Raw genomic sequence first — 15,545 nt, 5'->3', positions numbered from 1 at the left:
ACAGTAAGGTACTGTCCTATCCCGCATTGTATTGACAACAGTTTAGTAGAGGCCCTAGGAGGGGTCCACGCGTACCCTCTTATTTTTTTTTCTAGTTTAGATTTTTGGCATCCATAGGACCTCTAATATAGGGATTTTGATGATCCCAAGAAAAAAAGTGGTCCAAAGTGTGTTTTTTTCAATGTTTTATTACCCCTATGAGACCTGCAGGATTGCTGGCTGAAATGCCAGCGAGACTGTCTTTCGGAGACTGTGGCACGCTCAAATTTAGACTTTTTTTTTAGAATTTAGTTTATTGCATGCAGTACAAATATGTAATTTCCGCCTATTGTAAAAAGGAGACCACTTTACTGTATCTATAGCTGTATGAGACCACTTTACTGTATCTATAGCTGTATGAGACCACTGTACTGTATCTATAGCTTTATGAGACCACTCTACTGTATCTATAGCTGTATGAGACCACTGTACTGTATCTATAGCTGTATGAGACCACTGTACTGTATCTATAGCTGTATGAGACCACTGTACTGCATCTATAGCTGTATGAGACCACTGTACTGTATCTATAGCTGCATGAGACCACTGTACTGTATCTATAGCTGTATGAGACCACTGCACTGTATCTATAGCTGTATGAGACCACTGTACTGTATCTATAGCTGTATGAGACCACTGTACTGTATCTATAGCTGCATGAGACCACTGTACTGTATCTATAGCTGTATGAGACCACTGCACTGTATCTATAGCTGTATGAGACCACTGTACTGTATCTATAGCTGCATGCATGAGACCACTGTACTGTATCTAGACCACTGTACTGCATCTCTTTCTATATGAGACCACTGCATCTATAGCTGCATGAGATCATGTACTGCATCTATAGATCACTGTACTGAATCTATAAACCACTGTACTGCATCTATATACCACTGTACTGTATATATAGACCACTGCACTGTATCTATAGCTATATGAGACCACTGTACTACATCTATAGACTACCTACTGTATCTATAGAATGCTGTACTGTATCTATAGACCACTCTAGTGCATCTGTAGACCCCTGTCGTGGTATGTAGACCATTGTAGTGCATTTGTAGCCCACTCTATTGCATCTGTAGACCACTCCAGTGCCTCTCTAGCCCACTCTAGTGCACCTGTAGACCACTCTATTGCATCTGTAGACCACTCTAGTGCATCTGTAGACCACTCTAGTGCCTCTCTAGCCCACTCTAGTGCCTCTCTAGCCCACTCTAGTGTACCTGTAGACCACTCTATTGCATCTGTAGACCACTCTAGTGCCTCTCTAGCCCACTCTAGTGCCTCTCTAGCCCACTCTAGTGCCTCTCTAGCCCACTCTAGTGCCTCTCTAGCCCACTCTAGTGCATCTGTAGACCACTCTAGTGCCTCTCTAGCCCACTCTAGTGCCTCTCTAGCCCACTCTAGTGCACCTGTAGACCACTCTATTGCATCTGTAGACCACTCTAGTGCCTCCCTAGCCCACTCTAGTCCATCTCTAGCCCACTCTAGTGCACCTGTAGACCACTCTATTGCATCTGTAGACCACTCTAGTGCATCTGTAGACCACTCTAGTGCCTCCCTAGCCCACTCTAGTGCCTCCCTAGCCCACTCTAGTGCACCTGTAGACCACTCTATTGCACCTGTAGACCACTCTAGTGCATCTGTAGCCCACTCTAGTGCATCTGTAGACCACTGGCGTGATCTGTATACCACTGTAGTGCATCTGTAGACCACTCTAGTGCACCTGTAGACTCCTCTAGTGCTTCTATAGACACATCTGTAGACCACTGTAGTGCATCTGTGGACCCCCCCGCCCCCCCATTGAGTTGTGTTGAGTTGAGATGCAGTATAGTGGTCTATAGATACAGTACAGTGGTCAATGTATGTGGTCTATAGATGGAGTAAAGTAATCTATATATGCAGTACAGCGGTTTAGATTCAGTATAGTGGGATATAGATGCAGACAGTGGTCTCATGCAGCTATAGATACAGTACAGTGGTCTCATGCAGCTATAGATACAGTGGTCTCATGCATGCAGCTATAGATACAGTACAGTGGTCTCATTCAGCTATAGATACAGTACAGTGGTCTCATACAGCTATAGATACAGTACAGTGGTCTCATGCAGCTATAGATACAGTACAGTGGTCTCATACAGCTATAGATACAGTAGAGTGGTCTCATGCAGCTATAGATACAGTAAAGTGGTCTCCCTTTTACAATAGGCGGCAATTACATATTTGTACTGCATGCAATAAACTGCATGATTCTTGCCCAAAACTGCATGAGATTGGCATAAATGTGGCATTTATGTACAGGGGAGGCTTGTAGGTATACATGTAACCCATTTCAATTCACTTATATCAAGGTGACAGCTCAGGGGACCATTTGGAAAACAGTGATGGACGTTTTTCCCTCGACAAAATGTTGTCTAACTTTGAATCCTTTGGTATTTAGCCCCCTTCCCGACAAGGTAGCATGACAAGGTTGGTCCCATTGGAAACCTGCGGTTGTCTAGAATCAAATGGTATCGCTATCTTTGGGCTACGTCTAAATGTGAGCGTGCCACAGTCTCCGAAAGACAGTCTCGCTGGCGTTTCAGCCAGCAATCCTGCAGGTCTCATAGGGGTAATAAAACATTGAAAAAAACACACTTTGGACCACTTTTTTTCTTGGGATCATCAAAATCCCTATATTAGAGGTCCTATGGATGCCAAAAATCTAAACTAGAAAAAAAAATAAGAGGGTACGCGTGGACCCCTCCTAGGGCCTCTACTAGTTGACTTCTGGCATTATTGGCATAGTGAGGAATCTTGGAGTGATACAAATTACTTTTTACATTAGGAAAACAAAAGGAACTAGCTTTTAGATAAAAGGAGGAGGTCACCTGTTTTAATCAAGTCATCAGGTGGAGACTGTCCAGTCCTACAAGAAACTGGATGCTGATGTGGATTATCAAAAGAGAATATCAATGTCATTTTTATATATTTTTTCAAACCATAATAGTGGCTAGTGTCTTGATCTATGCTGTGGTTTGTTTGAGTAGAGTAGATAAGCAACAGAAATGGGATCAGTTAGTTGATTAAAACAGGCTTTTATATCACGAATCAATGTAAAAACATTCTAATAGATATAATGGACTAAATCGATTAGTCTAATTAACCACTTAAGCCCTGTTTTATACTTTGTTGTACAAGTGTTGCACAACAGTGAGAATATCCAATCTACAAGGTCACATCGTGACACGTGAGCTTGTAGATCGATTTTTTTAAAGAATGTAAAGATTAAATGTTTCCACCAAAATCCATTATGTTTTATTCAAATCTATTATTATTTGTTTTATAATTGATTAAATTGATTCTTTCGATTAATACTGCACTCCTAGTCCTAAGGACATGAATGGTCCTTAATCCCAATGAGTTCTTCTATCCGCACCAGAACACTCTTCATCATGTCAAATGTGTCCAGGGCTGAGCGCAGAGCCTCTATCTTTGTGTCCTTATTCATGTTTGGCAATATCTCCTCACCAACAGTAACAGAAAACGCTGAATCATTCCCTGGGACGTTGGTGTCTTTGCTGTCCATGTTGTTTCTAAGCTCCATCTCATACTGAGCTGTGGACATGTTCAGCCCAACGCGCAGGGGCTTCAGGAAGTTCTCCTCTATCTTAAGCAGCTCTGTCCAGATGCCCGTCCGGTTCTCTGGCTCTTTGTCTTTGATGACCAAATAGCGCAGGAGGTTCAGAGACTCCATTACTCTGTCCAGGCACTGTAAGAGGTCCGTCTCTGGGCCTTCGGGGAGACTCAGCACCTGGCGCAACAGGGGGAGGAGATATGTCCCCTGGAACCACTCATTGCTGTTCCCTGGCTTCAGTGAACAGTCTATCTGGTTTTTGATGTTTTTAACGATGTACCCCTCCACTCCCGGATTGTCGCTGATCTTAAGCATAGACTGTAAAAATTTGTACTTGGCCTCAGTGTCAAACTTATCAATGCTCAGCTGTAACACCTGAAGGCCCTTGGTTCTCAAATGGTGTGCCGGACACAGTGTCATGATCTTAACCAGGTTCAGTGGGACACTGATGAAAACCTTTATGTTCAGTAGATGTACAGAGAGACTGGCGTCCTCCACCCTCAGCAGACTCTGCTGATACAACTCCAGTCCTTTCTGAATCCAGGTTTCCTCAGTGCTGGACAATAGCAGGTTTATATGTTCCATATTACACCGTAGGAGAAACACAGGGCTGAACACAGCAGGGAAGCTATTGGCAGCCAGGTGATTGACAAACTGGAGATAAGCCAGGCTGGCTAGCGACTCTTTGGGGTAGCGCGCCTCCTCTTCCGTACCGCCCGGCACCACTTTCCTCTTCAGCACAGGGCGGAACACCAGGTTATGGAGAGACTCCCCGATTTGTGTCAGACTGATCAATATCTCTTCAGCAAAGGCCCTGAGGGGAGACACAGCCTCCTGGGAGTTGTCTGCATCTGTCAGCACGACCCCCATTAGAGGCTCACTCAGACTCTTCATACAGAACCTGAGCAGTTGTGTCTTCAGCTCATCCTCCTTAACCGGCAGAGGCTTGTCTTCTCCTTCCACCACAGCCGTGTCTGAGGCCTCGCTGCGGGACTTCAGAAAGTTCTGCTTGGCCTCGTGGACGAAGGGCCTGATGAAGCCCCTGAGTACGGTGCAGTAGCGGCACAGGGAGAAGTCATCATCTTCCTCCTGCTCTTTGGTCTCGGGGACCGGCAGCTTGGCCACCTGCTCCAGCAGGGTGGACAGGACCATGCCCAGAGACGAGGCCTTACGGCTGCCCAGATGCCCCAGCAGATCTTGCAGTGGTTTCCATAGGAGGAGGATGGTGTCTGTTACGTTGTCAGGGCGGGCCTCATCCACCTGCTCCAACAAGCCAAGCAGCAGCTCTTTGGGATTGCAGACCTCCAGCAGGTGTTTGAGAATGGCCAGGCAGTGAGGAATATTCTCGTCCCCCTTTTTCAGAAGAATGTGGATCAAAGGAGGCAGCAAGTTCCAGCCCATACATCTCACTATGTCGTTATATTTGTCATCCACGACGATTCTAAGGACCTGAGCACTGTTGCCCTCCTCTATGCAAGTCCGTCCAGCGATCATGAACACATCATAATCCTCAGTGGTGTAGTCATCATCTTGGACTGCTTGACATCTCTGGAGGACATCACCGAGCTGCTCCAGTGCCATCATTGACTTCACAGAAACAGTTTTTAAGGGCTTCGTTCCGTTTCGAGCTGAAATGGTCTCAGAGAGGCTGTGGCATGAACATGGATGTATGAAGCAAGGAGGTGATTTTTGATGTGAGTCATCTATGACGCATGACTCCATATTTGGTCAAGGATTTGCGCTGACGTCAGCATATCCTGCCCATATATGGGAATATTGGCCGATTTGCAAATTGGGCATGTCCAGTCCAGAGTATAGACCAGTCCATATATGGGCATATCTATGCACACGGCAGGTAGGAATATCTGGCGACCGTTCCAAGGTCGCCAGATTTGCCTCGGGCGAGCGTGTTTTGGGGCGAGCGTTCTTGTATTCATGGTGTCACACACCCTAAAACAGCTGACCTACAAGCTAACAACACGTTGCAATGACTAGGATTAATTCACTTTGCATGTTGCTGATCTGGTCTGGGTCTAGAGCAGATGCGGAAAAGGTGCTAACATGTATGTGGGTGTACAAATGGCCGGATACAGTAGGATCTTACCGGATCTTAGCACTGGGCACTAAATAGAAACAGTTTACTCAACACCATTGACTTATTAACTGATGTCGCAAGGTTCATAAACTATTAAGCATTGGAAACACCTTCAAAGATAGGCTACTTAACATTATGCCAAGGTGTTCCACTGAATGATGGAGAAGGTTAGTGCCTGCAGCTGTCAAGCATTTTAATGAAATTATTTACTAGTTATAGTATTGCTGTATGCTCTGCTTTTAATTATGTCATCGACTGTGTTGTGTTGTGTTGTGTTGTGTTTTGTTTTTGTCATCGTCTTTCATTTGTTGCTAACCTAGTGTCCCCCATGGGGATTAAAAAGGCTATCAATCAGTCAATCAGTCATTCAGCTCTGGTTCATGCTCCATGTCATGCTGCATGTACGCTACAATTGCTACATCAACAATAGGTTATGTGTAATAGTTGTAATTCTGCCACGGCATCATTGAGCCATCTCTTTAACCAGTTATGTCCTTATTTTCTCAAAAAGAAAAATACACCATATACTTTGCAAGACAGTATAATACATTCTTTATTTATATTTCACATTGAAGCTCTGCAGTTACAAAGACAAAGTGTGTATGTGTATATATATATATATATATATATATATATATATATATATATATATATATATATATATATATATATATATATATATATATATATATACACACACACACACACACACACACTGTTAACATTCCTGAGGACATTTTAGCTTGAGACCTGGTGTATTTACAGCTTTAGGACTATACACAATAGACAACAAGCTTACAAAAAAACAGTACCTGATAAGCGTACGCATGACAAAACGGCAATGAGCTGAATGTTGAAACCCACCCAGACATCTCAGTGTAAGGCACCGTGAACAAACTGCATTATGTACAAGTGCACTGTAACACACATACGTACCACAAATGTATGCAATGACAAAAATAACGAGCTTTGCTGAAAGTAAATGACTGCACTAAAGACAAAGACATTTGTGCCAGTATGCTTTGCTTAATTCTCTGCCAGCAGAGGGCCATCTGTAATACCGATACAGTATATTTTCTTATTCTCAATAATGACCTAGCTACACATGATTGGATCAAATGGTTTACCTCTTTACCCATCCAAATCCATATCGTTAGCTTTATCAAGATTGTAACCGTACCATAACGGTGGTTCTTCCTACCCGATTAACCATGAGGACCAGAGACCACATCATGTAACGTAGTGGTTCTCAAACCTTTTTTAATTTCAAGGACCCCCATTAACTCTGAGAGTGTACAAATGGAACCATATGGACCCTTATATGCCCTCAGAGTTACAGACCTGTAAGGGTCCATTTGGAATCCCCCCAAGGAACCCTGAGGGTCCCTGGACCCCTCTTTGAGAACCACGTAGATGATGACAGCCAAATGCAGAAACTCAGCCAAATATACATCCCACCTTTTTTTGACATATCTCTCTATAAAAAAAAGCATAAACCTCTGACATTATTTGAAACACCAGATAGCTTATAATAATGTGCATTCTTATTTACAAACACAGGAGTGACTAAAAATATATATATGATATTTATATTTCTGGGTTCACATTTGAAAGGAGATAAAATGAAAATGTTTTACCATGTCATGGTGTTAGACGGAGAAGAAAATAAAAAATACTAATAATTCATGCTGATAACACAACACTATTGTCCCAGTGTGAGGCTCTCAGCAGACTTTAGCCAGGCCTGCCATCATGTTACCGGAGGGAGTCCTGCGGTACTGAGCCTTCGTGTTGGTGACGGCGCCGTGCTTCTGTCGAAGGTGAAGACGCAGCTGACTCTTGTGTCTGAAGTGGAGGTCGCATTTTTCGCACTGCGGGGTACAAGAGAAGGACACATCGATCAAAACAATGCCACATGGGAGGGAGTGCTGTCATACTGTAGATCAACACAGAGATTCAGTCGCAGGCACGAGGTCGCACGCTGGGTGAGACTGGCTGAGACAACGAACGATACGTTTCAGTGGAAAGGTCCTGGGCTGTTCAGCACTCACGGAACGCCTCTTGTCCGTTTGAATTACTCGACTACTGACTATCATACAAAGTTGTATAATTAGGAATAATCACAAAGCAACGTCTCAAACTCTTGTCCCCTTTGATCCGTTCTCTGACTATCCCTGGTCAGTGACAACATAACACCCATCAGATAATCGGCTAAATCAAAATCCCATTGTGCTTGGCTGGAAGGAACGAAATCCCTCGAAACACATGGTCCACAGCACCGATGGATCACTGCTCACAGTCATGGGCTTATTACTATTGATAGCTAGTTGTAAACACAGGGAAGAGGGGATTACCGCATGCAGACTAACAGGACTGATTGCTAACAGCGCAGCGCGCTGGGACAGGAGGGAACGGAGAGGGTTGGTAACTCACATGATAAGGCTTCTCCCCGGTATGAATGCGCATGTGACTCTTCAGCGTCTGCAGATGGCGGAAATGTGTGCCGCAGATCTCACAGGGGTACGGCTTCTCCCCTGTGTGGATTAGCACATGGGCACGGAGGTGGGCCACCTGTGACACATCAAAGATATTATGAATTAAAAACCTCACAAGGGTCTCTCCACAAGTGACGGCTACATAGCCATTTAACTCTAATATTAACCACTCAAAGGGATATTTAAAGCGTCTTTAAAACACTTCTGGGGTCATTTCAACATCGACTCGAACTCAAGTTGCCTGATATTTGGAGAATTGATATTCAAATCATTTTGACGTCCCAAATGACATTTTCTAAATTTGTTAAATTCTTTCTCCATTTTTTAAATTCTTTCTCCATTTTTTAAATTCTTTCTCCATTTTTTAAATTCCGTCCAAATTTTTGTAATTCTTAAAAAAAAATTGAAATTCTTTCAACATTTTTGAAATCCATTCTATTCTTTGAATGTTTTCGCCTATCATGGCATGACAAGACTAGGGACGCCAGGTTGAAAGTATATATTAAGTTCAGTGTATCTCTGGAACCTATCTATCTATGGTTATTGTTTCGAATTTGTGAATTCTCACCTGCACAAATCGGGAACCACACGTCTCACATTTGTATGGTTTCTCTCCTGAGTGGATGCGGCTGTGGGTCTTGAGGTTGGCTGGTCGATTGAACTGCGCGCCGCATATGTTGCAACGGTACGGCTTCTCTCCTAGAGTGTTTGGAAGAACAGGTTGTCCAATGAGACACCGACAGCAGTACAGCCAAGTGTAAAGACCTCGAAGAAGATGAGTATCCTACCTGTCACAATTATTACACAATCGCCTGATCGCAATTATATAACTTTTTGTGTTTTTCCGTAAATTAACGCCCTACTTACCAGTGTGAACAGTCTTGTGGCTGGCCAGGTTTCCTTTGTAGCGGAAGGCAGCCTGGCAGCGATCACACTTGTATGGCTTGTCACTGTGGACCTGCAGCATATGCCCTTTCAGAGAGTCCGCCTCGGTGAATTTGAAGTCACACTCACTGCAGAAGTAGGTGCCGTTCTCTGTAGAAAGGAAACAAAAATCACTTTCAGTCAACATGAGGATGGGAATGGTGCTAATAAAGTATTCAATCAATATTCAATCAATCGTTGTTTAGTATGGCTGGGTGTCGCGTTAAACACATCAGGGATAGAACGATGATGCTTTATCAATGTCACTTGACTCTCGTAATATTTGTCTCTGTCGGGTGGAAACCTCATATGTCCAAAACTGTTACTTTTCAGGATTCAAATTCAAAAGTAGCAGATCTGCAAGCTCGAAACGTGCCGCTTCGTGCTGTGTTTCGAGCTTGTGGATCTGCTACTTTTGATACTTTTGTGTGACACTGTAGAAGGATCAAGTAGGGCGTTAATTTACAGGGGAAAAAAACAACAAAAAGTTAAAATATGGAGATAGGAGGTTTCTGACAGCAACGCATTGCTGTATGTATAACTTCTAGAGAGACTGACCACAACAGGGGATAGGATAGTCTGAGTGAAGTTTCGAAGCCTCCTCCCCGCTGTATGAGCCAGGAGAGTGAGCACCCATCTCTGATTGTGGGGGGCTGTCGGAACCGCAGGAGGAGCATCTGAGGTGACTTAAGAAACAAAAGAAAGAAGAATACAGCGTTAGTACGTTCATGACCATGAATAATGTTTCACATTCATGCTCAGCCTCAAACGTTAACAGTGTTATAACGTGGATATTACAATAAATAAGCAGCTGAATTGAGTTCTATTTTCTTGTCAGTAATGTGGCGATGTGGTTGCTAGTATTCTACCTGATGCCGCTGTTGTGGTGAGAAATCTGAGGCATGGGCATCTCTTCACTATGATCACTGCCTGATGTGTCGCCAGACTGGAGTTCCTCAGAACCGGAGGTTTCGTAGGGGCTCGGCTCAGGGAAGTAGGCCCCGGGCCCGGCCCTGCCGTCGGTGTGCGCCTCGTCTTCTCTCTCGCCGGGTGTCTGGTTCAGAACAATGAACTTGTACTTCTTCCAGTTGCGAGCCTTGCCCTCCTGGGGGCAACCGGAGGGCTGACCGAGGCTGAGCGTGGCGTTTCGGCTGCTGCTGGACTCGGTGGGCGAGTTGGGCTGGCAGTCGGACCTGTGGGGGCTCTGGGGACTGCAGATGACACCTTTGCCGCAGCCCGGGGACAAGCCCAGGCAGCTGGGCTGTGGCTGCTGAAAGGTCTCTTCCTCCTCCATGGGGGAGGCAGACCGCTGGAGGCCCCTGGGGGCCCCTGTCTGGTGGGAGGAGCATGGCAGAGGTCTGATGATGGAGGCTGGGGAGCTGGGGTGAGATGGCACTGGGTGGTGAATGATGCTGGCGTGCTTTGCGTCCATGCTGCTGCTGGACACCTGATGGCAGAGTTTCTGAGGTGTCGCGCCTCCTGCGGGAAGAGCGCTGGCATTGCGGGCGTCGGCCTGCTTCCCTCCGGGGACCTGGACGTGTCCGTAGACGTGGTAAGAGCCTGACGTGTTGATGCCACTGAAAACACTGGGAGCGTAGCTCTTCCACTGTCGCAGAGGGGATGACGGGCTGGCTGTGAGGTTCGGCCTAAAGATCGTGTCCGCCTCGGTCCTCAAAGCAGGACCCTCCTCTGACAGATGCATTGAATTGTTCTGTACCTCTTCAATCTGTAGATTCAGAGACTCTTCCCTGGAGCAATAATAATAATCGGGGGAAAAAATTAGATTACAAAGTAAAATCCTCAGGGATAATTTATCTCTGACAGGGTACAAATGTAACCAAATGGACCTGGACGTGTCCATTTGGTGACATTTGTACCCTCTCTGAGTCACAAATGGACCAAATGAACAGCCGTGAGTTAGCGTCAGCATCACATTGTATGTGATATCACTCTTATACCTGTTTTTAATGAACCTGTGGCAGGTGTCCACCACATGTTCCATCTGGAGGTAGATGGCAGTGTTCATGGTGTCTACAGCCAGGCTGTCGTTCAGGTTCAGGCAGGAGGTGTACATGAACTCCAGCAGGACGGAGAAACCCTCAGCGTCCACCTTGGGGTCCAGGCTGATGACGTGGAGGTTGGCCCTCTCGGGGTCCGCGAACATGGAGTAAAAGAAGCCACTGTACCCAAGCAAGCAAAGGAGAAACAAGTGTTCAGTGCTTACTTCTTCCATGTAAAGCGATTGTATATATATATTATATATATATTTCTGGCTAAGAACAACCAGCATTTGGCTGAATTGGTAGAGAGGCCGTCTGGGAAACAAAAGGCCCCAAGTTCGATTCCCGGCCCTGTCGAGGTGTCCCTGAGCAAGACTCCTAACCCCTAGTCTCGCAAGCCAGACTGTTGCCTCCCACAATTTTCAAATGCTTCCGTCATACAGTCTGCAGCATGGAAGCTCTGAAAATGATCAGAGGATAAAGCGGATGTGATGCCTCCTCCCCGCTTATGTTTTGTCTTTACAGTCACGCAGATTTGTCCTAATATAATTCAAAAGAATCTTGCTGCTCATCAGGAATAGAAATTCTAAAATACATTTTTTAAATATTTTAAAATATATTTTCGTGAACGGAAATGACGAACCGATGACAGCTTCCCTTCTCTACTATAGAGATTTTGGAATAGTTGTCTAGCTACGCTGCGAGACTACCTAACCCCTACCTAACCCCTAACTGCTCCTCCCCCTGCGCTCAAGTTTGACCACTTGGGCAGCAATGAAGTTGGGTGAAGCTGAAAACGGAATTTCCCCTGTGGGATCAACTAGGTCTAATTATTATTATTATTATTAACATCTGCACACACCTGCAGGCCACGAGAATGGTCTTGTGAGCGCTGAAACATCGGCCGTCCACCTGGATGGTGACATCGGTGAGGATGTCCCTGCTGCGCAGACGGTTAAAGTTGAGCAGGACGTCGCCTGCGTGGCGCGTAAACTGTATGCAGCCATCTGCCATAGAGGCCATGATGTCACAATCTGAAAGATATTATAAAATAAAAATAATAATACGTTTACAGCTGGTTCAAATTGCACATTTGGCTCAAAAAGACCCCCCCTTTCCCTAAATGAAGGCCCTATGCAGAGATGTAGAGTATACTGCTGGAGCTATGGGATTGGGCCACCATAGGAGGTTAAAAACAAAGAAATGGAAAACAAAACAACAACAAAAAAACGCTAGGACTACCGTTTGATTTTCACAAGCCTTCATGATTTCCTTATCAAATGTGGAACACATGATACATTAGCTATTTAATAAACTTGAACTTGACGAGTGCAATGGTTGTATTCTATCAGCAGGCGGCGCCTCTCAGCAAGGTTTCACTTAATATGGGGCTTTAGTAACAAAGTAATTACATATAATCAGTCAACAGCGCTGTAATAGGCTACTTTGTGGTGATCCAAGTTATACTGTTGGAGGGAAATCGGCTGCCTGTAAACCACAAATGTAATAACTTTTTCTTTTTTATTACAACTGTGGTCTGCCACAATTCTTTACCACAAGCAGGATATTACATACACAATGCAAATTCCACATGAGTACTTAATTTTGCATTGTTTATTATATATGCTGTTAATGTATTTATTGCATTATTTTTATAGGGCGTGATGGTACATTTGCATAGAGATTTAAACCACTTGTTTTTAAATAAACGGTCAACTAGGCTACTCGATCAAAGTGCTGTGCAGTGCGTAGGCCTGCAGTGGAAACGTGTCTGGCATTTAGCGCAGTGTTGCCATGTCCACTTATTATAAGCGACTTTGGGCTTGATTTTCTGTGAAGTTGCTTGTAAATATTGTTAGTTTGCGGGTTGCGTTTTTTTTGTGTGACTTGTTTCTTAAGTGTAGCTACTTATTTGGGCGTGTTTCCTAATGTTGTTTAAACCAGTGGTTGACTGAATTGGTACCAAACATTTTCATGTCAGAAGGACCCCCAAATAAATATGAATTTCTCCACAGACCCCCCATCTAAAAATATTACCAGATTTGTGTTGTTAAAATGTTTTTTTTTTTTAAATCAAAATCTGTCACTTTTGTTTCTATATTATTTTCAAATATCCGATGGTTTAATGTGGCCTAGAAGTCGCTTCTTTTGGGCTTGTTTTCATAGACCCAGTTGCTTGTTTCTGTCGCACAACCTGGCAACACTGATTTAGCACATTCCGTCTTGAGGATTAGGTTGCTGCTGCTAAGAGGTTTCCTGTTCCGCGATATAAGTAGAACACACCTTATTTACTCTACACACACACACACACACACACACACACACACACACACACCCGTACGCGCACGCGCGTACAGCCACGCTAAAGAAGTGTGCTCCCCAACAAGTTATTTATAACTTGAAATATTAAAACTATGACCAAACAGATGTCAGTGAGCTTTCAAAAGGGTAACGGTAACGGTTTGGTGCTTATTATTATGTCACGTAGGCTCGTGAATAATAACAGGCCACCCCAAAAAAACAAGTCCTTTCAAGTTTAACATTTAGCTTCTTTTTCTTTTAGACCAATGAAAAGCAGATTCCAGAAACGCCCCATAGTATTTTGTTTTGCTACACGAGGTTTGTTAGAAATCAATAAACCGTCGATAAAAACAAATTAAATCATTATATTTTCATATCAACTGTGAAAAGTATGGTGGAAAACAAACGATTCATATTTTATGACTATAACATATTTTGTTTTGTTACACGAGTTTATTTTTATTTTTATGAAACTATCGATTAAAATGATAATAATAATATTGTCACATCTACTGTGAAAAGTATAGAAAAAACAAAACGATTACATATATTTTTTAGAAGCTTTAGAAACAGGGAAGGAGAAGAAGAGAAAATGCGCAAAGCAGAAAAAGTACAGTTGTCAGTTTGTGGTGTGAGTGACTGCACTGCCGCGGCGGACAGGCTGGTCCTGTTGTACCACTCACTCTCTGTAACTACACATATACCATGTTAAACCGTTAAACTGTTGCTAAACTACGGTCTATATATGCTATAACACAGTAATAACCAGACAAATCACTGCTACAAAACCTGTAGCTTCAATAACATAACTTCATAATAACTCTGGCCACGAGTTGCCTCTGCCACTGCCCGACACAACATGATTGAACACAATTCTGATCCAAAACGTCAAACTCAAAAGTATCCGACTCGATCCAGTCGATCCGAGATCGACTGGGTCGAGTCGGATACTTGTGAGTCAGTTAGCAGTAAAACATCTCAAGTGTCAAATGTGTTCATGTTGCTTCCCGACACAACATGAACAAAATGATCCAAACTCAATCCAAACGTCAGACTCAAAAGTATCCGCCTCGGTCCAGTTGAACTATTACAAGCCAACCCAACCCGCTGCAGGTTAGTTAGCAGTAAAACATCATGATCTTCAAGTGTTTTAGGATTTTCATCAAAAGTATCTTTATTTGATTTTTAAATACAGCCATTATTTTTTAAAGTATTCAATGATCAATCTAGCACATAAAACGTGCCAAGTTGCTGCCACGACATCATGCGCGTGGTGTGCAACTTGAACTTCAGGAATAATAATACTGAGAAATATAGATGAAAAAAAAAGCTACCTTGTAAAAGTTTCCTGGAAACTTCGTGCATCACCAGTTCTGAGAATCCAGTTCTGAGAAACACCGAGGCTTAATTCTCGGAATTTCACTAGAGGGACCGACCATTCCCACCAGAGCAGGGGAGGTTGGCAGTGTTGCCACGTCCGCTTATTACAAGCGACTTTGGGCTTATTTTTCAGTAAAAAGTTGCTCGTTAATATTGGGTGGGTTGCGTTTTTTTGGGCTTCCCTGCTGAAAAAACCAGCTTAGACCAGCCTAAGCTGGACCAGCTGGTTTTAGCTGGTCTTGGTGGTTGACCACCTTAAGGTGTGTTTTGGACGTCCAAAACACACCTTAAGCTGGTCTTGGTGGTTGACCAGCTTAAGGTGGTAGGTTTTGCTGGTTTAAACTGGTAGCTGGTTTAAGCTGGTAGCTGGTATTTTTGATGGTTTAGCTGGTTTAAGCTGGTAGCTGGTATTTATGATGGTTTAGCTGGTTTAAGCTGGTAGCTGGTATTTTTGATGGTTTAAGCTGGTAGCTGGTATTTTTGATGGTTTAGCTGGTTTAAGCTGGTAGCTGGTATTTATGATGGTTTAGCTGGTTTAAGCTGGTAGCTGGTATTTATGATGGTTTAGCTGGTAGCTGGTTTAAGCTGGTTTAAGCTGCTATCTGGTATTTATGTGTATTCAGGTGTATTCTGGATATGCAGTGACCAACTTTGCTGGAGAGGATGCATGATCATGGTGAATTTCAGCC

General features: G+C 43.8%; 2 protein-coding genes across 2 annotated transcripts; both read right to left on the bottom strand.

Moving 5' to 3' along the window:
- Nucleotides 1–3,415: 3,415 nt before the first annotated feature.
- Nucleotides 3,416–5,242, bottom strand: LOC308093570 (glomulin-like; the record flags this gene model as incomplete). The annotated part of the gene is made up of 1 exon (XM_080439903.1): nt 3,416–5,242. The coding sequence occupies one exon, from the start codon at nt 5,240–5,242 to the stop codon at nt 3,416–3,418; it is 1,827 nt and encodes a 608-aa protein (XP_080296029.1).
- A 1,085-nt stretch (nt 5,243–6,327) lies between these two features.
- bcl6ab (BCL6A transcription repressor b) lies at nt 6,328–14,853 on the bottom strand. Its single transcript, XM_080440228.1, has 9 exons — nt 14,811–14,853; nt 12,038–12,209; nt 11,134–11,355; nt 10,045–10,923; nt 9,734–9,861; nt 9,119–9,286; nt 8,820–8,950; nt 8,190–8,327; nt 6,328–7,627 (listed from the first exon to the last, which is right to left on the bottom strand). The coding sequence occupies exons 1-9, from the start codon at nt 14,839–14,841 to the stop codon at nt 7,481–7,483; spliced, it is 2,016 nt and encodes a 671-aa protein (XP_080296354.1). The 5' UTR covers nt 14,842–14,853; the 3' UTR covers nt 6,328–7,480.
- Nucleotides 14,854–15,545: the final 692 nt, after the last annotated feature.

This window comes from Gymnoscopelus braueri, assembly GCF_963280865.1.
Source record: "Gymnoscopelus braueri genome assembly, chromosome: 10".
Lineage (NCBI taxonomy): Eukaryota > Metazoa > Chordata > Actinopteri > Myctophiformes > Myctophidae > Gymnoscopelus > Gymnoscopelus braueri.
This window is presented reverse-complemented; position numbering and strand designations above follow the sequence as displayed.